General features: G+C 37.4%; 1 protein-coding gene across 1 annotated transcript in view; it reads left to right on the top strand.

Annotated features, from left to right (window-relative positions):
• The window catches only part of tgfbr3 (transforming growth factor, beta receptor III), a 135,194-nt gene that overhangs the window by 5,536 nt on the left and 106,132 nt on the right, over positions 1-23,526 (top strand). Inside the window, exon 2 of the mRNA XM_079840947.1 lies at positions 10,897-11,051. Within this exon, the coding sequence (XP_079697073.1) occupies positions 10,982-11,051 (70 nt within the window). The 5' untranslated portion in view covers positions 10,897-10,981. The remainder of the gene's footprint in view (positions 1-10,896; positions 11,052-23,526) is intronic.

The raw sequence follows: 23,526 nt of genomic DNA, 5'->3' as shown, positions 1-23,526 counted from the left end.
AAATGTTTCATTTGTGTCATTCCAACATATTGTTTCAGAAGGAAATACATTTACAAAGGAAAGAAAATTGTGTTTTCTTTAAGCACAGCTTTTTGACATTGGACAGATTGGCATTGGAACAGTTTGCCAAGTTGCACTTATTTTCACATTTTCAAACCCTTGATTTTATTCTTTACACAAGAAACCGAATGTGATCAAAACTAATGCTTTGATTGTGAATGATCTGTATCTTTCATTAAGTCAGTTTTTCATTTTGAACTGAATATGGATGGTTTTATAGTTTTAAGGCACGCTTCTTCCTCCAGAGTGAAGTGGCTCTTTGAGTTCAGACTGAGGCTGCGTATTAAACCATATGGTGCTCGACACTCCACCTACACAGTAATAGTGTAGAGTAGCTACTTATTATGTTCAGTCTGGGGTCTGCTGCCTTGAATTTGCTAATGACATTTCCAGACTGTTTCTGAATGTTATTGTACTATATCTTTCTGCAGAGAAATAGAGGGAGGGACACAATCTTTCAGCGGAAGTCATACGAGGTGATCGGTCTCTAAACTGAAACGAACACACTTTTATTTTACATCTGATCACAACCGATCAAGTTATATCGAGGCGATCTGCCCACTTTACCATGGTTTTAGTTTGCGCTTTCCTTCACTGATCCGCTTTTGGTTGACATGCTCAGAAAGTTCATTTTACAAGTTTAGTTTTGTATTTTGTTTTGCCCTAACCAGGCCTGAAGAAAAAAATAAGTTTTTTTTCCCCGTTAAGCACATTTATTTATTTGTTTATGTTATATGTTATGTTATGTTATGCTTGCCTGGTCCTAGGGTGACCACCATCAAACAAACCAAATGTGGGACGATTACTAAGTTTGTGTGGGACAATGTGGGACATGTTACCAACACTAAAACATAACCTGAAACTGTTGTATAATCTTAAATTCAACATCACTGAGCCCAAAGGCAGCAGGCATCATGCAGATAACTACTTTTGAAAGTACTTTTGAGTTCTGACCAAGTGCAACTAAAATATATATTATATAAATAATGAAACAAATAAAACAACATTAAATTAGTTAATCTATATATTAATTGATATATATATACACCGCTCCACATTTTGATTGACAGCCGTCACAACCTACTAGTGACCATGTTTACTCCTTTCTTTTCAACCATTGGATTTGGTTTAAAAAACGGCTTTTGTATTTGTGTAAGGCGGGATGATGATTACTTCTGACGAAGCGCTGTTAAATATAGGTGAAAAACGATGCCGCAAAAATAATAAATAAAATGCTTTCTTAAAAAGGCAAAAGAACGCATGCATGTTTTCTTAATATGATCATTAAAAATCAACAGACTGGTGAAAATGCGGGACATTTTCTCAATATGCGACATGCGGGACAAGGGGTGAAAATGCTGTGCGGTACAACGCAAAGCGGGACAGGTGGTCACCCTACCTGGTCCTACCAGACTCTCATAGATTTCATTTGTACAGAGAGTCTGGCCACTCTCTATTGACAAGTGTTAACTTCCTTGAAGGTGGGTACTCTGTTGAAGTTTAAAACTATTTGATCTGCCAAGAACCACTCTGGATCTGGCATAACCAATCGCTAACGTTTGGTCGTGACGTATGTCATCTCAAACTAGCGCACGACATCAATGTCATCGTTCTCAGCCACTCCCTCTGTTCGCTGATTGGACCGGTTAAAATTTGACCAGAGAAAACCAGAGAATATACCGCAGCAGGGCCGTGCAGAGAGTTCTTCAGGGGCAGGGGCTCAAATGTAAAAAAGGGGCAATATGTAAAATATATATATATATAGCAAGCAATTAATTAAGCAAGCAATTACAAATTGAATGGTTGCTATATATATATATATATATATATATATATATATATATATATATATATATATATATATATATATATATATATATATATATATATATATATATATATATATATATATATATATATATATAGCAACCATTCAATTTGTAATTGCTTGCTCATCAAGCCTGCATTTATTTAATCAAAAATACAGAAAAAACAGTAGCCTAATATTGTGAAATATTATTACATTATGTTCTTTTTAACTTTTTATTAATCAAATAATCTTGAAAAGAGTATCACAGTTTCCATCATTGACATTAAATCCTCATATTAGAATGATTTCTGAATGATCATGTGACACTGAAGAGTGGAGTAGCCTAAAGATGCTGAAAATCCAGCTGTGATCACAGGAATAAATTATATTTTAAATTATTTTAAAAACCATAATTGTAATAATATTTCACAATATTGCTGTTTTTTTATCAAATAAATGCAGGCTTGATGAACATAAGAGACTTCTTTCATAATGCTGCATAATATTCATAAATGGTAATTAGGGGTGTAACGGTACACGTATTCGTATTGAACCGTTTCGGTACAGGGCTTCCGGTACGGTGCACGCGTGTACCGAACGGTTATGAATGTAATGTTTAACAGTTCACTGTCGGCTTGTTGTAAGCGCGGAACACACTTCAATCCGAGTTCCCACACGAACATATTAAGTATTCAGTCCATTTTATCACGAAATTCAAACGATAAATGCCGTTTTGACGCTCTATGTGGCGTGACTGGTCACTGATCACAGTTCAAGCGGCCGCGCGACGCGCACGCGCGTGAACGCGATCATCTGTGAAGGCGATCGATCATCTGTTACTAAAGATTCAAGAATAAACATGAATGACGATCTGAAGGTATGCTGAGGATACATTACAATTTACTGTCATGTATAAATGTGGTGTAATCGCTAAATCAGTGTTTCAACTGCGGAAAGATGTCAATATAACTGCTTGTGAACTAAACAATGTCATGTAACGTTAGCATCACATTTACCTCAGGCAGTCATTCAGTGTCCACAGAATTTTATTCACTAGAGAAATCAACTATTTCGCTAAATATATGCTCTATATTAGCCGTTATATTCATTATATTCTACTTAACCTGTTAGTGATGTCTTGATTATTTCATGCATGTTAAATAAACCTGTCATGAAAATGACAGACACTGTATATAAATTATTATATTTCAACAACGATTTGGAGAAAAAAAAAATTTTATAATTAGATTTAGAAATTAATGCAAAAACTGCCTTATGTGAAGTTTACATATTTGCACACAATGTGTTATTTGAGTGTTGATTATTATACCTAAAAATAAATAGCAACTGAATTTAGGCTAATAGTTTGGGCTCTATTGTGAACCTTTAATATTAATGTACAAGTAAGGGCTCCCTATATAATGTACAGAAATATCTTAAATAAACTTTTAGATATAATTTAATTCATTCAAGGACACTTTTTTCTCCAGTAAACCACTGTTAAATATAAAAAATAAATAAAAAGCAATTTTGTAAATCTGCTGTACCGAACTCGTCCCGAACCGTGACTTCAAAACCGAGGTACGTACCGAACCGTCAGTTTTGTGTACCGTTACACCCCTAATGGTAATATAATAAAGTCCTTTCAAGTAACCATTTCGCCAGCCTACACTTCACATAATAGGCCTGTAGGAGCCGGTGGCACTTGGGTTTTGTTAACTTTGATAGTTTCATGAAATAGTAAATGGTGTATCAATATACATAAATACAAGTGAATTTAACACTACTTACCATTAATGCGACTTTTGCTGCTGCATGGTTTTTTGCAGCTTTGTTTGTTGTCAGTTAAAATCCATTTTGTCAGTGATGCAATTTATAAAATGAGACAAACTGCAGGAAATCGTTCCACAAACGTTAGTTCGTCTGTCCATGTAATTTTCAACCGATTTATGAATAAGAACAGAAAATTACCGCTCCACTTCACATCGCCCAATGGAATTTGAAACTTGTTCTGCAAGATCACGATTGGTTGGTGTATATACATGACAAACGGGCATTGACAGTGAATTGTGTAATACTTTAAAATATATAATGTATAGATTTGTAATTAAATCAACACATTAGCTCTGATTATGGATGAAAAAAATATATTGGTTTACTTTTTTCCCGTAAGGCCACACACTCTCTGAAAGGACCATATTTGGCTCGAGAGCCGTTTCCGAACAGTGGAAAATCAGCAGACAATCAAAACGCACGCAACCCATAGCAACACGTTATGGCAACGCCTCAACAGAAATTGTCCGACTTTTGAGCCGTTTGTTACTATTGTATACATTGTCATGTTATAATAATCACATTTATTTAGTTTTATTGACCACGATATTCTGAGAGGGGCACTTTTGATTCATTTTGAAAAAGGGCTTGAGCACCCGCCCCCCCCCCCCCCCCTCTCTGCACGTGCCTGTACCGCAGTCCCAGACAGAGTACTGAAGGAAAATTACAATTGAGCAGAAGTACGTAGGAGAGCGGAGCCAGGCTAATGTTATGCCCTAACTAGATATAAACTCGAAATTGCGAGTTATAAAGTCAGAATTGTGAGATATAAAGTCACAATTTGGAGATTTGCAATTCTTAGTTTATATCACGCAATTTTGACTTAATAACTCTCAATTCTGACTTTTTTCTCAGAATTGTGAGATAAAAACTCGCAATTGTGAGTTGTAAAGTCTGAAAAGTCAAATTCTGAGGGAAAAAATACTTTTTTTCTGGCAGTTCAGACTTTTTTCTCAGAATTGTGTTATATAAAGTCGCAATTGTGAGTTATAAAGTCAGAATTGCATGCGTTAAAGTCGCAATTGCGATTTTATCTCTTACAGTTTTTCTCAATTGCTAAAACACTAAACCCTATTGTCTGAACCAAATGCTCAGTTGCCTGAACCCACTGATTGAATCAATCACTCTTTTGGCAAAACCATAAGCACTTTTCACCTGTTTAGACACAACTTGCCAACACATTTTCATTGTGATGCACCCGTGCTGCAAAATGGTGAGCACAGGTGACAAAAGTCAAACACAATTAAAGCACAGATGTCACCACTTGAACACAACAACTCAAAATTGATCACACTTGTGGCTAGTGATGTGAGGGAACATATACAGTAAGCCAGTTCAGAGAGCACTGGTTTGTGAGGCCCTACAATGGATAGAAATCTGAGAGGAAGAGTTCGTGTGAGAGGAGGTCAAGGTGGTCGAGGTGATCAGCGAAGACAAAGAACAGTAATTCCTGATGAAATTAGAGCTACTGTAATTGACCATGTTCTTGTCCATGGTATGAGCATGAGGGAGGCTGGACAAAGGGTACAACCAAACATCAGTAGATTCACTGAGTCCACTGTGTCCAAGAGAACAGGTAATTACCTTTTTTTGACATTATAGTACAGTATGTAAATGTTGACAGCAATTACTGTATGACATACTATATACTGTACCACAGTTTACTGTAAGTAAATTTATGTTTCAGTACATCACTGTACCATATACTGTAGTATTGTAATGGAGGGTTGGTCTAACTGTTCGTAGGCCAAGTATTCCATGTATATTTTTGTACTTTATTTTCACATGGGCTTACTGTACACAAGTGGCAAATGCATAAGATTTCTGTTTTGTCTTTTTGTACAAGTGCTAAATGAACAGGTTTTTTTGTTTTGTTTTGCAACATGCATTTAGCCTACAGTGAACAATAAACATTTATTTCTCCAGCTTCATGTCCTGAGCATTGCGTTTTCTATTTTTCTACGTAGTGTTTAGTGACTGTTCAGTAGTGTTTTTAATTTTGATTGACGCGGGGCACGATTTGACAACATAGTTCAGTTTTGAGCACAGATTGAACTGTTTTGAGGTGAAAGTTTGGTTTTGCAAGAAGAGTCTGAGGTTTTGTGAATGTAGCTTGAAAATTGGGTTTTGTGTTCACAGTTTAGAAAAAAGGAGAGCAGCTTTCAAGAAATGTGTCTTAGCAATCGAGAAAAACTGTAATTCAGATTTTTTTTTTTTCACAGAATTGCAAGTTTATATCTCAGAATTCTGAGTTTATATCTAGCAATTGCGTTTTATGAAGTCAGAAGAATTGCGAGATATAAACTCGCAATTGTGAGGAAAAAAAAGTCAGAATTGCGAGAAAAAAATTTAGAATTGTGAGAGAAAGTCGCAATTACTTTTTTATTCTGTGGCGGAAACAAGCTTCCATAGTTTGCCTCAACCAGGCCAGCAGAAAAAAAGAATATATAAATATTTTTTTGTCCTTATTTATTTATTTATATATTTTTTCTGTTTAATGTTTTTTTTAATGTAAACCAAATGCATTAAAAAGCACTCTTAAAGCACTCTTTTTTTTTAATTTAGTTTTTGTTTTGTTTTGCCTCAACCAAGCCAGCAAAATGGAAGTGTTTTTTTTTTGTTTTGTTTTTTTGATTTTACTTTGTTTTGCCCTTGATAATGCCCTCTTTGATCTCAGGAATCCAACGCCCCTGCCCTCAGTGTGAGAATGGCAAGAGAGGGGGGCATCAAATCAAAAGCAGAGGGCACTGGCTTGGGGCCCCTGTGCTGGAAGTGCGATATTTGTTGAGATCCTCCAAAATGACTTCCCAGCCTCAGCAGCTGCCCGTGTGTGAATGGCTCTTTGTTCCTGCAGCTGTTTGCTGAGAGAGAGAGAGAGAGAGAGAGAGAGAGAGAGAGAGAGAGAGAGAGAGAGAGAGAGAGAGAGAGAGAGAGAGAGAGAGAGAGAGAGAGAGAGAGAGAGAGAGAGAGAGAGAGAGAGAGAGAGAGAGAGAGAGAGAGAGAGAGAGAGAGAGAGAGAGAGCGTGCTCTCCTCACCTTACTGAGAGAGAATGAGAAAAAGGCAGAACGATAGGAGACGGAAGGAAGCAGAGAGAGTGAGATAGTGACAGTTTCAGATACTGATGAAGCTGTGGCTTTCATTACTCCTCTCTTGGGGATGCCCCCCGGTGTTGAATGTGGTTGTTTTAAACCATTGATGTTCTGATTGACATTTGAGGTATTAATCCACCTGTGCCACTGTGCATTTGACACATTGATTCCCCATAATGCACTGGAGTAGCATGTGGTGGGTTCAGGGACTGTGCCTAACCCGTTGCTGCACGGTTGGATAGTTGCTCTGAATGTAACTGCTAAAGCCATTAGTGAAATGCTTCAGTAAACTAGCGTGACAAACCTGTGGTGTTGTTTGGTCAGGTTAATTAAGTATTATTGGCCTGTGTATATATCGACGCACACTGTGTGGCATGGTGACGTAATTCCTCTTAAAAATCTGCTAAATTCAGTATAGGTAATCTTTACGAGCTGATGAAAAAAACAGGAGATGCAGCCATGTCGAAACTGGCGAGTTGTGCGACAAATTCTTGCGGTACTCTGAAGTATACTTATAAGTATCCATAATTATCCATAAAGTATCCATATAAGTATCCATAATTTATTGTACTAACTTAATCCACTGCTATATTCCTCATATTAGCCTAACATATTATTGTATACCTCTAACTGTAAAATTCTGTTCAAGTAATAACCGTCTGTATATTTATTCATAGTACATAGTCACCTGTAAATTCTGTTTATAGTAATAGCCATCTGTATATTATATTCATAGTACATATTCACCTGTAAATTCTATTTATAGTAATAGCCATCTGTATATTATATTCTAGTACATATTCACCTGTAAATTCTGTTTATAGTAATAGCCATCTGTATATTTATTCACTGTATATATTCATCTGTAAATTCAGTTCTACTTATAGTAATAACCATCTCTCTACTTATACATATTTATATATATTCAGAACATTTTTACGTCCTGCACTTACGCAACCATTGTATATCCTGCACTTGCTGCTATTGCACTTCTGGTTAGACCTAAACTGCATTTCGTTGCCTTGTACTTGTACTTGTGTAATGACAATAAAGTTGAATCTAATCTAATCTAAAAGTATACATTCTTAGAGATATGAACCTTTTTGTGAATTTTTTACAAGGTGATGATGTTACAGTGTAATTACATAAAAATAGTGAGTAATGTTAATTAACTAAACATACTATAAGGTTTAAGTTAGGGTTAGGTTTAGGGTTATGCATCATTTACTTTTATTACTATTAGAGGTGTGATGTCACGATTCAATACATATCACGATACTGAACTCACAATACGATATTATTGCGATACTCAAAGTCATATGGTAAAAGGTTAACAAAAAATGTACTGTTGATTAAAATGCTACATTTGGTATTACTTTGGGGGTGAAAATGAATTGGCTTGGACCTGGTGCTTGTAACCCAATGCACAGGACAATGGTGACACCAGAATACAAATATTCATGATTCTGAAGCTGAAAATACAGAATTATTTTAGACGAATATGCTTGCAGTCTATCACTGACTAGTTATATTTTAAATAAGACTTTTTACTGGTAACATAAAACATTTGGCATTACCAGGACCCACAAATATTCCCCCATTGCATTATTATTCATTATTTTCAACATTATATAGTAGTTTAATACAGTACTGACACTAAAACTCTGTAAACTTGAATTTTTTATCTCACAGTAATTTTCATTTTGGGTGAACTATACACTATATTTTGTCGCTATACATGATCCATATTGTGGTATTTTTTTATTGTTTACACCCCTAATTACTGTAGTAAGTATTAGGGCTGGGCGATAAAACGATAACGATATGTATCGCGATAGACACGTAATTGATATCAGTAAAAAATGCGTTCGATAAAACGTTCGATCATTTTTTTTTTCTTCGTCGGAAGAAACCAGAGGTTTCGAAGCAAGTTTGGTTGCATGAACAAAGGCACTCGCTCTGTTAACCAAGCAACGTAGGGAGTGACAGGCTAACAGCCAATCATGTAACAGTATACATTTTGGTTGCGTCATATCGTTGTCTAGTGTTGAATTAATTAATCAGTAAACTGAACCGGCGTGGAGTGATAAGTGGAAAATGCCGCAGCAAGCGAGGAAATTGTTGATAAAACAGGAAAACAAGTCAGCTCGCCAGTATATGGCAGTTTTTTTGGATTTTATAAGTCTGACCGTAGTCAGACCAATGTCGTCTAATTATACAAGACTGTCGTCCCTACCAAGACTGGTAATACCACAAACTTGTTTTACCAGCCTTGTTTATACTTTCGTCTGGCTCCGCAGTGCGAGCCTCCGCTGAGAGCACGCGCGCACGCCTCGTTTGTTTAGGGACGTGTTTATACTCAACGCGCTCGCCGTTGTGCTATTCTTGACTTTGGCTGAATCCGAAATCGCCCCCTAAACCTTCAATCACTATTCCCTACTTTAATCCACTAATACAGTTCACTTGAAGGAGTTAATGAAAACAGTGCACTCAATAACATCCACTATCGTTTTGGACACCACTACAAATGGCTGTCCCCTCAAATAGCACCCTATTTAAGGGTATAGGGGGTGATTTTGGATTCAGCCTTTGAAACTACATGGAGAGGTAGTCCCCATCAGTGCCTTATGACAAAGCATCTAAGCGCTAACAGTTACAAAGAAATAACGGAGGCACTGCACCTTAATGTTAAGAGATAATTGTTAAGTGTTCATTGTGATTTTATTTTTATTTATTATTGTGACTTGTGTTTATATTTTAATTATTTGATTGTATTCCATGGTTGTGTTGACATTTCTGCCTTTATAACTGAGGGGATTATAATCAGAGGAAGGTTAAGTTTAAAATAAAAATGTTTAAATGTAAAATATTTTTCTCCTGGTCCTTATTTTAAATAGGTTATAAAAATATCAATAATTATCGATATCGACCGATATGAAACACTTATATCGTAATACAGTTTTCAGCCATTTCGCCCAGTCCTAGTAAGTATCTAATATTGTAACATGTGGTGGCCAAAATTATTTGAACACCTGACAGATCTGAAAATATTTACCTTTTTTGCCTCCAAAACATGAATTAATTTCATAATATTCATGAAACATGCAGACGGTTGCGCTGACCATGAAATATCAGATGAAGTGAGGTTTTAACTTCAATATTTGGTATGTCCACCTTTTGCAGCAATTACAGCAGCACATCTCTCTGGCATAGTGTCAATATATTTCCTGAGAACTTCAAGACTAATGTTATCCCATGCCTTCAGCAACTGAAGTCAAAGGCTTTTCTTTGAACAAAAATATTTTAAGATAAGTTTTTGCTGATGTTTGCCTTCAGAAGGACTTGATTTGAACCTAAAATCACCATTATTATTTACTTCAAAAACCCTGAACCTCTATCTCAGATTTGGGACAGTCCTTGCAAAACGAAACTATTAATTTTCTAAGAATGGAATTAATCTAACCGAATTGAGTCTGATGTGACATTCTCTGCGCAGACGTAAATGTTTAAATGCCAGTGTAGATTTGTTTGAAAGGTTTTTATTTGATGACTCAATATCTGTCACGATGTAGATGGTAGGTTTATTACTACGGCATTTTGTCAGGTAGTGGAGTAAGTGAAACTTCATGTGGATAATGCATGCTGTATTTAAGCTCTATTGGTGTGGCTTGTGTTGGCAGTAGCACACCCTCCGGTGAACTCCGGTTGGTCACTTCATCTTTCGAGTTCAGTTGTGGTCGTGTTAATTAGCTGTCGTCAGTTAATGCTCTTAAATGCAAACTCCAGGTGTCTAATCTCACCGTTATCCTCACTTCAGCATTTCTTTTATTGTGTTGTTATTCATTCATATCACTCTCTGTGTTGAAACTGTCCTTTTTTCATCTTCACCGCGGCTGATGTTGTTAGATGATGACCCATCACTTGTTCTCCTCATTCCCGCCATTCACACGAGGCTTAATTAGTGGGCTGCGATTAAACAGCGCCGCCACATCAACCAGAGCCCTGCTGTCTCTTCCCATCTAAGCCCACAGGATGTGACATTAAGACCCTAAAACCCTGCTGCTTGGTCACTGACTGACATCTTTTTCTCTCTTGTTCTACAGAGTGTGTGTGGGGACCATTTAAGAAGACACCCCGCTGCTTCTGTTTCTGCCACGTCTGGCTTCAGGAAAGCGTTTTCTTCCAGCCATGTGGCTAACGGCACATATACACCTCTCCGTCATCCTGTTTTTGACCCTCAGCAGCTTGGTCTCTGCAGGTAAGCGCTGTTATCCTTGTAACCCATCATCTCTCTCCTGGGATTTTGGAATAACAGGTCAAGAGTGAGTGAACGTGGCATGAAGTTGCATGAGCCGTCTATATCATCTGTTCCATTTGCCTTATGAAGATGAAGGAAAGGCTGAGAATTTATGAAGGGTGTTTTAAACGCCTTTCAAAAGTGCTGCTATGTCATGGCTCATGATGAAGTGAATACCAGAGCACCCTTGGCTAATTTTGATGGTTTAAACAGTGTGTTTATAGGTAAAAAGTACATTTCTGGTCACCAAGCAGTGCCAAATGGACCCCATCTGCCCTTTTTTGGGACAAATAGTTAGTCTGGCAAAGATAGTTATGCAAAAGCTGACATGTCAGACAGTTCAACATGCTTAACGTGCATTGTGACTGTGACCGGGACAAGCCCCAGTGCTTAAAGGGTTAGTTGGCCCCAAAAATGAAAATGTAATTTATTACTCACCCTCATGCCGTTCCACACCCGTGAGACCTCCGTTCATCTTCTTAACACAAATTAAGATATTTTTGTTGAAATCCGAAGGCTCAGTGAGGCCTACATAGCCAGCAATTACATTTTCTCTCTGAAGATCCATTAATGTACTAAAGACATATTTAAATCCGTTCATGTGAGTACAGTGGTTCAATATTAATATTACGAGAATATTTTTGGTGTGCCAAAAAACCCGAAATAACGACTTATAAAGTGATGGCCGATTTCAAAACACTGCTTCGTGAAGCTTCGGAGCGTTAGGAATCAGCATATCGAATCAGTGGTTCGGAGCCTCAAAGTCACGTGATTTCAGCAGTTTGGCGGTTTGACACACGATCCAATTCATGCTTCAACACGCTGATTCATAACACTCCGAAGCAGTGTTTTGAAATCGGCCATCACTATATAAGTCGTTATTTAGTTTTTTTTATGTCATTGCTGGCTATGCAGGCCTCACTGAGCCATCGGATTTCAACAAAAATATCTTAATTTGTGTTCCGAAGATGAACGAAGGTCTTACGGGTGTGGAACGGCATGAGGGTGAGTAATAAATTACATTATTTTCATTGTTGCGTGAACTAACCCTTTAATTACAATTACACTGTAGCAATGACACCTTAAAATAAAGTGTAACCAGTATTTCTTATTATCAATATTGTAAAAACATGTGCAAAAGAACAGAATTTATTTAAAATATTTGTAACATTATAAATGTCTTTACTTGATCAATTGCATTGAAATGGTACTGACCCCAGACTTGTGAAAGTTAGTGTATCTGATTAATGTAAATTCACATATATATGATGTATTTGAGTTATTAGCTCTTCAGTTTAATGATCACGATTGGCAATTTACGTCTTGCCTGCTTCACCGATTACGAAATTAAAGACACGCTTCATTAACCAACATATTCCTCAGTAATATGATGAAATAACACTGAACACTATATTTGACCGTTAGCATGCCTACATCTAGTCTAACACAGAAAACAGGGCATGTTCTTTGCCGGGACTCTTCGCAGGGCGTGTTCTCCTTAAGCTGTACCTCGGCGCTCATTGTCTTGACAGAGTGACAGTTTTGTTAGGCAATCACGATTCGCCCCCTGTGTTCGGAATTTCCCTGGTTCCTCCCAGCATGAGTCTTCTAGATCTGGCTGTCAGAGAGCAAAGGCCGGGGGGATTTGCATTAAGAAAGTGCTGACAGCCTCAATCTCTCAGCCCGAAACACCAGTGCCGCACGTCAGCTATGCGTTCTCTAACCCGACTCATGCAGCTCTATCTGTGTGATTGATCAGGGCTTGTTGGCTCAGTCTCTTCAGAAGAGTGATGATTTGTTCCCCTCTGGCACAACAGCCTGACAGATAGTTGCATGTAGAGAAAAAGGGAAAGAAAACAATATGGCAGCCACCAAACAAACAGAAAGAACAGGCAAAATTATGACAGTCATCAAGTCCGGGTTGTCGGAATGGAGTGTTATGATTTAAGAGTGCATGTATTTCACACCGTTCTATGATTTTACTTTCACTTGTTCTGTCGAATGTCTTTTTGTTGGTAACAGATCCCAATGGTTGCATTCTCAGTGGTTTTATGATTTCTCTGTCACTCAAACCAAATGCTTTTCTTCTCTCTCCTCTCTCTCTCTCTCTCTCTCAAAAAAGGAAAATAAAAGGTAGTGTACATATTTGGTGGAAAGACATTCATTTATTGTGGTGGGGGCGTAATTCAATTATGGTTTTTACACTTAATTGATTACACTAAGTTGATGTATTATTAAATTCACAACCCTACTAATTATATGAAGTATGTAGCTGTCAGGAAGCCATTTATTATTAACAGCAATTCTCAGAGGTGAGAATTATGCCATGTATAAATAAGCTAAGAAAGTAGAGGACTTTTTTTAATAATGTTAACTGAATTGTAGGTCAGCGTCACCCTAACAGAGGGCAAACACCTCCATCAACACGGCTGGTAAAGCGAGATGTTTGACCCGAGTCTCGAGCTGCTCAAAGCGGAACGGTTCCTGTTAGTGATGGTAAAGCAGGAGGACAATGGCCACTGTGTCAGAATGTCCCTTGAGTTTAGTGAAATTTGGCCAGAATACAATTACCCTTTCCTTTAATACTCTTGAGCGAGCATTGTTGCTTTGCGCTATATTTTTGCTTCCTTACAGTCTTTCTCAGGCACATAAACAAACAAACTCTATGAGTGTCATATCTGGGCATGCTCAATATTTTCCTTGTACTCCATTTTTTCTTTTTGTTTTAGAGCATAGCGTTCTGCCTCAGAAACTCCCTGAAGTCTCTTGTTTTCTGAAAAACTGGGACATTATCTAATCTGAAGCATCAGAGTGTCTGCAGCCCTGAGCCCTTTACTTCAGATCACTGCCAGTCATAACCTGTGTTCAGCTGTAGTCGTCTGATTATAGAGATGATGGAGGTGTGATTTATGAAAATCTCCATGCCTTTTGAGACCTTGTCATCAGAATGTCTCTTCTGTTATATGATAGTTTAGGAAGAAGATCTGTCCTAGTGTGTCCCAGGATGGTTCTCACTAATGTGATGTGACTGATACAGCAAGTTAAAAGCAGGAATTGTGTTTCACAGGTGAGGTGTATTATTTTTAGGTCTATATATGTAATTAATGCAGTTAATGAGACTCACGTATAGTTGCTTCATAATAGGCCATAATGAATTAAAGGTATAGTTCTTCCAAAAATGAAAATTCTGTCGTCATTTACTCACCCTTAAGTTGTTCCAAACATGTATACATTTCTTTGTTCTGCTGTACATTAAGGAAGATATTTGGAAGAATGTTTATAACCAAGCAGACCCCCCCCCCCCCCCCAATTGACTACCATAGTATTTTTTTGTAATGGGGGGAGAGATCTGCTTGGTTACAAACATTCTTCCAAATATCTTCCTTTATGTACATTTATACATGTTTAGAACAACTTGAGGGTGACTAAATGATGACAGAATTTTCATTTCTGGGTGAACTATCCCTTTAATGAATGACTATTGTAAAAAAAAAAAAAACCTCTGTTCTTCGACAGAGGTTGTAATCTCTTTTCTATCACACTGTGACTAAAGCTGGCCAACCAATAAGATTCACACAATTATTTCACATGCCCTGAGCCACTGACGTTACATAAAACTACGACTTGGTGGCACTCATGAACAGAATGCTATGCTAAGAGACGAGTGAATAGTAAGAATTCAGTCTCTTTTGTCTCTGTACTCTTGTATATATGATGTTGATACAGCATAGCGAATACAAAAATCTGTTTGAAAACTGCACTTATTTTACTGTCTGAGAAAGATTGCATTTTGGGAAGGAAGTAGAATTTTTTTGTTTGCAAATGCATACCAGGGTAACAGCAATATTTATGCTTTTCTATAAGTGGCAACTACTATCAGAGAATGAAACGTTCGTGTTGGTCTGAACGGGCCTTAAGGTTTTGGATAATATTGAAATAGTCTGATTAATATTTTCTACTGTAATGCACATATGGTCCTACATATGGGATTATTATTTCTGTGCCCCTGAGAGTACGGTCCCACATATGGGACAGTGACATCACATTTCGCGGCTGGCACTGAGCCAGAGACGGATGTTTTACCGACGTGTTTTATTCATATCAGATACACTTAGTGTGAGTAACTATAAAGTTTACTCTATTCTTCTCCCAGTTCACCGGCCACTTACTTACATGTATTTTGGGAGAAACTTATGAATTCACATGCTGTAAATCCGACTGAGAGGACTCTCTGAACTGTGGCGCAAACAACATGGCGGCGCCCATCTCGCGTTATAGATCAAGATATTTTATAAAGGTTTTTAAACAACAAAACACACCCACTTACAAGTATTTGAGAATCGGAATATCAGATAGTTGATGACATCGTAAGCAAGTTTGAGAATATTTTGATTGAAAAAGGAAAAAGGAAATAAAAGCGATACATCATTCATACTGCGCTATTTTGAATGCGGTGAGTCACATGACAAGCATGACGTGTCACCATGGAAACAATAAGGGGAAACAGTCTAAAATAACAGTCGCCTTAAAAAAACTTGCACTGGGGGGTCAGCTAGAATATTTTTTAACTCATGCGTGAAAGGGGTAAAGCAATAATTTGAATTCTGTCATATTTCCTCACCCGCATGTCATTTAGCCATTTTGACCATGGCTGATTTTCAAGGCAAGATTAAAGTGAATAGCAACTTAAATTTCTTTCTGTTTCTATGAAGCTGTCATATAAATGTATAGGATGCCCACAAGTCATATGAAGGACTTTTTAAGTGCTTTTTGTCAAAAAACCACTGGCCAATGTCATTGGTCCCCACCCACTTTCATTGTAAGATCAACTGTTAAATATCTCTGTTGGTGTTCCATGGAGGAAAAAATTATACAGATTTGAAAGGTTGAATATATGATGCTTGAATTTTAAATTTTTTTAATAAGTGTTTTTAAATAAGCTGTCTGTTCTTCAATCCATTTCTCTCTCTCTCGCTGGCTCTTTTCATCCCTTCATTTGTCAGACATTCTTTTCTAAGCACTTTTTGTATGTCTGAGTTGCCTTTTTTTTTTTGGTCTCTAATTTTGCCAAGCTGTAGATTCTCAGTACGGTCTGTTATTATGGGATTGCAGGGCTGTTGGAAGCCCTCAAGTTTCACTGGTGAAGTGGAGAATGGAGCAGAAATCCTGCCAGATATTAATTTGCAGCACTTGCCAAAAACAGCTCTTGCAGGATGCTGGTTATGCCGAGGGCCGAGCGTGTGGCCTGTGGGGCGGCTGCAGGAACACGCGTTGGCTCATGTACTCGGGTGAAATGCCTCACTTTCCCCTCACCGCCCCATCGTTTTTTACCCTCCTACAGCTTCTACAGGATGAGTGACAGACTCTTCATGCCCGTAGGCCACATACAGATTGTTTGTCTATCCTTCCTTTCTGTCATGTGACAAAGACATGAATAGAATTAGTGCTGAAAGGTGAGTTTACAGAAATATACTTGCGGTTATATTCAGCTCAATGGCATGCTTTAAAGGGATCAGTCCTTCATCCTCATTTAAAAACAAAAAAAGGCTCTGCATCATGGAGACAAACGACCCGAAACACTAAATAAAGCATATCAAGGCAGGGCTCAAATATACATGGCTCAGGGCTGCAGTGTGAGAAAGATTCAGGTCCGTTGACGGAACTGTCAATTGCTTTGTCATGTGTGTTTCACTCCATCTTAAGCCCTATTCGGACGGTAATAATTCTCATGTGGACGTCCGTAAAAATACATTTGCATGCCACCTCAGTGATAAAACTCGTGCATTCGGATGGTGATTTATTCACGGTGGAGGAGCGCGTTTTGTGATCATACGAACCTGGGCGCTGCTCACGTGGTCATAAGCATGATTGTCTGATGTAAATAAAATGTCGGCTTGGAATAATAAGAATAAATTCATATTTATTTTAATAATAGGAAATTATTAATTTTTTAAATCTGTTTAAAAAATAGGAAGATAGGATGTCATTTTAAAAATGTGGAAATGAGCGGAAATAAGGCAATACATGAATAAGGAAAAGAGGTAAACATAATGCTGCTAATTATTGCCGTAATAATGGCCCGTTTCAAATGTTTACTTTCTTAGTTTTTCTTCTCTTTCTTTCTCTTTTGAGTGGTAATAAAAGATTATTCTTGCAGCCTAGATCTTTAAAATGCATCTAAATTACAGCGAAGTGAAGTGAATTTTGAAGCAATCTCTTCTTAAAAACTCAGGGATTTTGATTCGGACGGCAATTAAATTACCACACGTCCATGGTGTTTGTCTAAAAACATTAGGTAATTCAGCCGTGGATTTTTACGCGGGTGGTGGGAGAAAAACACTGACATGCTGGATTCCGACGGCAATAAAATCATAGACTAGCCCCACGAGAAATAATTACTGTCCGAATAGGGCTTTAGGGTCATTGATAATGTGCATGTGCTTTAATGGACCCCAATCGGCAGTGAGCGTTTCGCGTTTCGCGTTTCGCGTCTGCGCCTGCGTGTTTTTTTTTCATTGTCCAATCGAATGAATGGAGAGGCAGCCTTCCATTGTGGTGACGGTTACCTTGATTAGACTGACAGGACAGCTGGTTTGGGGGTTGCCTAGCAACATAAAAAAACAGCGCACTGCTCTTTTCTAAATTAAAAAACTTCAACCCCAAAAAAAGGCAGTCTCGCTTTTTAAACCTGAAAAACGCGTTCTGTCTAATCGTGGCCTTAAACATTAGATTTTTTAAAGGTGTTTTAAACAATATTGTGAATTTTTTTTATTTTATTTAAACGTCACCAAAGTAACATGGTGGCTAACAATCTATGTGTCCTTCCAAATTTGCAAATTTATTTTATGGGAAAAAATATTTATAGTTGTTTAATTTCCTGCGATGATTGCAAAATTAAAACCTAATTAAATTCATCAAGTATTTTTACAATGTAATATTGTTTTCTATTTTAATATATTTGAAATTGTAATTTATCCCTGTGATGGCAAAACAGAATTTTAATTTGCCATTACTCTTTATGATTCTTTAGAAATCATGACACGTCATCCTTCTGAAATCATTCAGATTTGGTGCTTAGTTAACATTTCTTATTATCAATGTTGAAAACAATATTTCTGTGGTAACCATGATAGATTTTTTTTCAGGATTCTTTGATGAAAGCTCAAAAGAAAAGCATTTATTTAAATATAATTTTTTTGTCTTTAATGTCTTTTTTGATCCATTTAATACATCTTCTTTGAGCAAAAGTATACATTTTTATATTAAAATTGATATAAATAAAATGTTCATGTAAAAATGTAATTTGAAGTTTATCACTATTGGTGAACCAAGTTAAAATGTTGGCAAGGCAGGTAAAAAGATATGGAGTGAAAGAAATCCTTATTCTTGAGCCCTGCAGTGTAAAAGACATGTTTGTTTAGTCTCTTGCTCTGAGAAACGACCCCAAACAACATTTTATTTTCATATTCTCATTTAAAATGACTCGTCTGCTTTCCCTCTCTTAAGAAACAGGCACAGAATCAGACAGACTATAATAGTGCCTCTCCAAATGTTTGAGGACAAATGATCTATCTGCTGTTTTATGGTTTGTGTGACGGACTACGTCTGAATGTGCGTACTTCTGTGTGTGTATATGAGGGCCTCCAAATTGTATTGCGCAACCGCTGCAATCTGAGCCGTAGTGCTGTGGAGGCAGTGAGATCCAAACCACCACACTCCACACTCTGCTCCAAACGGGAAGAAACGAGAGTGAGAGAGATCTCCTTCCTAAACCAGATGTTGCTCCGTGATTTAAGTGTTAGTAACCAGACTCCTTCACTGCTCTTGTGTTGGCATGAGGGAGAGGTGTAGGGATGTTTACATAGCAACAGCAACCCGCCATTGGCTTAATTACAGGTTACTGCAATCTACACCACGGCTCGCAATCTCTTCGAGTCGGTCTGATACTCTCTCTCTATCTCTTTCCCCTCCACCACAACCGTTATACCAGTAAGTGAGTGTGTAGACGACCTCAGCCAGAAACCTAATGGATAACAGCTGGGGTGACCCTGCATTTTCCATTGTGTTTCATAGAGTGCTGGAAAAAAGAAAACGAAAAACACAGGCCACAAAATTTGGAGAGGTCTAGGGAGCATGCCGTGAATTCATTGAAAAAGACGAGAAGAATCGAATAGCTACAGTTAACTCCTTTTGTACCGGCTGTGCGAAAAACAAATAGATAAAAGTGGCTGATAAACACTAATAAACACTTGAATGTGGGTTAGTTTCATACAAATACAAAAACTTTCGAGCAAAAAGCTGAGAAAAACGCATTTTCAAAGACTACATACATGGATTCAGAACGATAATCAAAACATAGATGGAGTCAACACCCCCAAAGCTTCACAGTCCTCATCCTGGGTCGACATTTCATTTGGTAATGTTTGGCAGTTTTGATTTATATGCTGTTTAATGTTGATGATCGCATTATTTTACATTCGTATCTGCTTACATGTGCTATTGCTTGTTTCTGCTTCTTCTTCACATGTCTTTTGATCAGGAGATTTAGTACTCTTTCAGAAGATGTGTAATAGTGCTCCCCATAATAGCAAAACACGTAAAGCTGGAAATGTACGTCATTGGCGAGAAAGGAGTTAAAGGAACACGCAGACTTTTTGGGACTTTAGCTTATTCACCGTATCCCCCAGAGTTAGATAATACATACCATTCTCATCTCCGTGCGTGCCATAACTCGGTCTGACGCACCCACCGCTAGCCTAGCTTAGCACAAAGACTGGAGGTAAACAGCTCCAGCAAGCCTACTGCTCAATAAATGACAAAATAACGCCAACATTGTATTAAGGTTACATTGTGTATTAAGGCCGACAAAAAATGAAAAGTTGTGATTTTCTAGACCGATATGGCTAGGGACCATTCTCTCATTCCTGCGCAATAATCAAGGAATTTTGCTGCCGTACCATTGGTGCAGCAGGCGCAATGATATTACGCAGCACCTGAAAATAGGCTAACTTCTGTCAACATAACCAACATGACAACCTGCTTGCACAGAGAGCGTGCTGGGGACTGTTTTCAGGCGCTGTGTAATATATCAATGCGCCTGCTGCACCCATGGTACGGCAGCAAAGTTCCTTGATTATTACGCAGGAATGAGATTATAGTTCCTAGCCATATCGGTCTAGAAAATCGCAACTTTTCATATTCCGCCGGTCTTAGTACACGATGTAACTATACACGCACGAAGATGAGAATGGTATGCATGGACTTATCTAACTCTGGGGGATACGGTGAATAAGATAAGGTCCCAAAAAGTCGGCGTGTTCTTTTAATGTGTTTACATACCCCTTGCAAAACCTGTATTTACAAAAATAAATAAACACAATCCTAAAAAAAAAATCATAAATAAATAACACTGAATAAAAATATATGTAAAAAAGCACATTTCACATGGCATGGGCAAACCTGTACAATCCAATTTACATGCCATTTCTTTGATAATTTGGTATTTTCATGCAATTAAATAAGCCTTGAGTGTCTTGACACTTGAGAAGAAGCTTAAAGGGCAGTGATTCTCAACCTTGTTAACTCGAAAGCCCTCCATTTTCTTCAACAATATTTAAAGGCCAGACATTCGTTTTTTGTCAATTAAATGGCAGGATTCCAGAAGTTTTAAAGGTGCAGTGTGTAGTATTTATGAGGATCTATTGACAGAAATGCAATATACTATACACATTTTCAGTGGAGTATAAAGACCTTACATAATGAACCGTTATGTTTTTATTACCTTAGAATGAGCCATTTCTATCTACATCAGGGTTTTTCCTGGCTCAAAATGAGGCGGAGGTGGTCAAATCCTGCTTGGCCCAGCCGACCCGCGGCTCGCGATTTTGCCAATTATTGTCAGTTTTGGGGCTGTCATACATTTTTTGTGTGCTTCGATCATTAAATAATTATGAATTTAATCCCTTTTAAGTTATCACTTTGCAGTGTAAGATTACAGCAAACACTTTAAAATAGTTATTTAATTCAGTAAATAACTGAAACAATCACAACAAACTGACAAAATAAAAGGGTTATAAATGTATCATTCATATATTTCTATCACTATAGAATATACATCTGCGTTTGTGGAACTAATGGTCACTCTTTTATTTGTTAAACACAATTCAGAATCCAATAAGTACACACTACTTCATTATAGAGAAAACAATAAATGAATAAAAATATTTATCATAAGGTATATGACAAAAATATATATAAAAAATTGCAAAAAGTAATTCTGGAAAAAAATATTTGGCCTAATTTTATAAAATCTAAACATGTTAATAAAAAGGTACAAATTACTTTGTGTTCTTATAAAATACATTTATGAAAAACAACTTATATTATTAGATTTATATTTATAAATGAATGTAGATAATTATGGGCCTACACAAATAATATCAAATTACAAGATGTTTATTGTAAACGTAATGTGCAGCTTTGTAATGGGGCAACAAAGATATGATAGATACGAGAGAACAAGATTTTAAGGCTTTTAATTTGGGAATTTTGTCGACAGACGGAGGCGGCACGAAATTTGACGGAGGCGGCCGCCTCATAATTCTCTATGCAGGAAAAACCCTGTAACATACACCGTGGGTACAGTGAAGTCACCAATTTGTGACGCCATGTTTCTACAGTAGCCGTAAATGGACAAACTTCTCTACAGAACACCAGTCACTCTCTGCTCTCTCCAACGACGACATTTTTGTCGTGTCAGCCCCCGTAGCTTCTCTATGTGCTTCGAAAGGGAGGGGAGAGCGGTGGGTGATTGCAATTCACAACCTCACCACTGATTTTAATGCTTGTTCCATCTTATTTTATATCATGTTAATCCCAGTTGGAAGTTTTCTAAGGCCTTGTGGTTGACCACTTTCGAACAGGATTACTGTCTAAAAAAATGATTTTATATCACAGAATGTAAATAACTTTTTTGTCAAACAGATCTATTAAATAAAAAAAACAAAACATATTATGTGATCTGTCTAATAAGTTTAAATAAGCCTTAACATAATAATTATTTTTAAATAATGAACAGAACTGTATGTTTTACTATGCACAGGTGTATATGTGATCCATTAGCATAAGGAAGTTTATTATGGCCACAACTTTGCATGCATATTTTTTATGAACATTCTTCAGATGAACAGACATTTCTTTCAATCCCGTCTAATACATAGTCCTGTTTATTGAGCTTAATTCTCTCTGCACTTCAGCATAGGTTATAAGGAGTCTTGCTCAGGTGTTAGAGGGTCCTGAGATATTTACGGTGCTGTGGCTTGCTTTTCCTGGCTGAATTCATTTTCTTCTTACTTTCCCGTTTTCCTTTTTTTCCTACATTTAAGGTATTTTTCTGAAAGATCTCAAATGTTTTTTAGGGAAATATCATCACATTTCCAGGACTTATAATGTTTGATAAGGGTAGCATAATAGGCTTAGATATTTGAATATACTATTGAATAAGATATTTTATATGAAGATTTAGGCTTAGTTTAATGGTGCAACGCAAAAATATTTAGGAGTGCATAAGTTGTAACTTACTGCCCATTTACGTCCAAACTAGGCTAGTTGTAACTTGCGCACAGCTGGTGCAACAGGTGTCCTGACAGGAAAGCTATCCGTTCCTTTATCGATACACGCGAAAAGCACCCCGGGGGCATTATAGGGATCTGTTATGTTTAATCTATTAAGTTTTGCTATGTACAAGTATGTCTTTTGAATTAAAGTGCGCAGTGAACTCCGCTGCCTTGAAACTCATGCTGGCGAGGTCAGAAGGTGTCACCTGACCTCCGGAGCTCTATAGCTACTTTTTGTTGTGACTTTGAAGTGACCACTTGGAAAAATAAACAAGTTAGGGATACCTTTAACACCCTAGCTACCACATAGCAATGTGCTAAAAATTATATTGATAAAAAAAGCTTGTCACCATTTGTTGACTAGTTTTCGACTATGCAACAAAAAGCCCCAGCAGATAATACAACAGATTCCCAACCGAAATTGATCTGAAATCTAGCTGATCTGGGATGTCCCAGCTGCCAAAGCCAGGTATGAAGCTAGCGCAACATGAGGGCAAGTTCTTCCTCCATGTGTTTGTTGACATGTTTTCAAGAATTCATTTTCATGTCTGTGGATTTGTGGGTAATATTTTTTTCGCTACTGTGAAGTGACGTCTCTGACAGTAACTAATCGGTAATAAAATGAACTCGCAGCAGCAGACTAGTTCTCGATAGTCAAAGCGATGTTACATCGCGAAAGTATGGACTCGTAGGAAGGGTTTAGGTTGCCATTTGGGACAGGGCTTTATCTGACGATAACTGATTCTATTCATCAGAACTTTACACTTCATCCAACCCTTTTTACCTCATTCTATCTTCTGAGTACCAAAGATGTGCTTGGA

The sequence above is a fragment of the Gobio gobio genome (genome assembly GCF_949357685.1).
Source record: "Gobio gobio genome assembly, chromosome: 17".
NCBI lineage: Eukaryota > Metazoa > Chordata > Actinopteri > Cypriniformes > Gobionidae > Gobio > Gobio gobio.
Note: the sequence above shows the minus strand (reverse complement) of the source record. Positions and strands in the feature narration are given on the sequence as shown.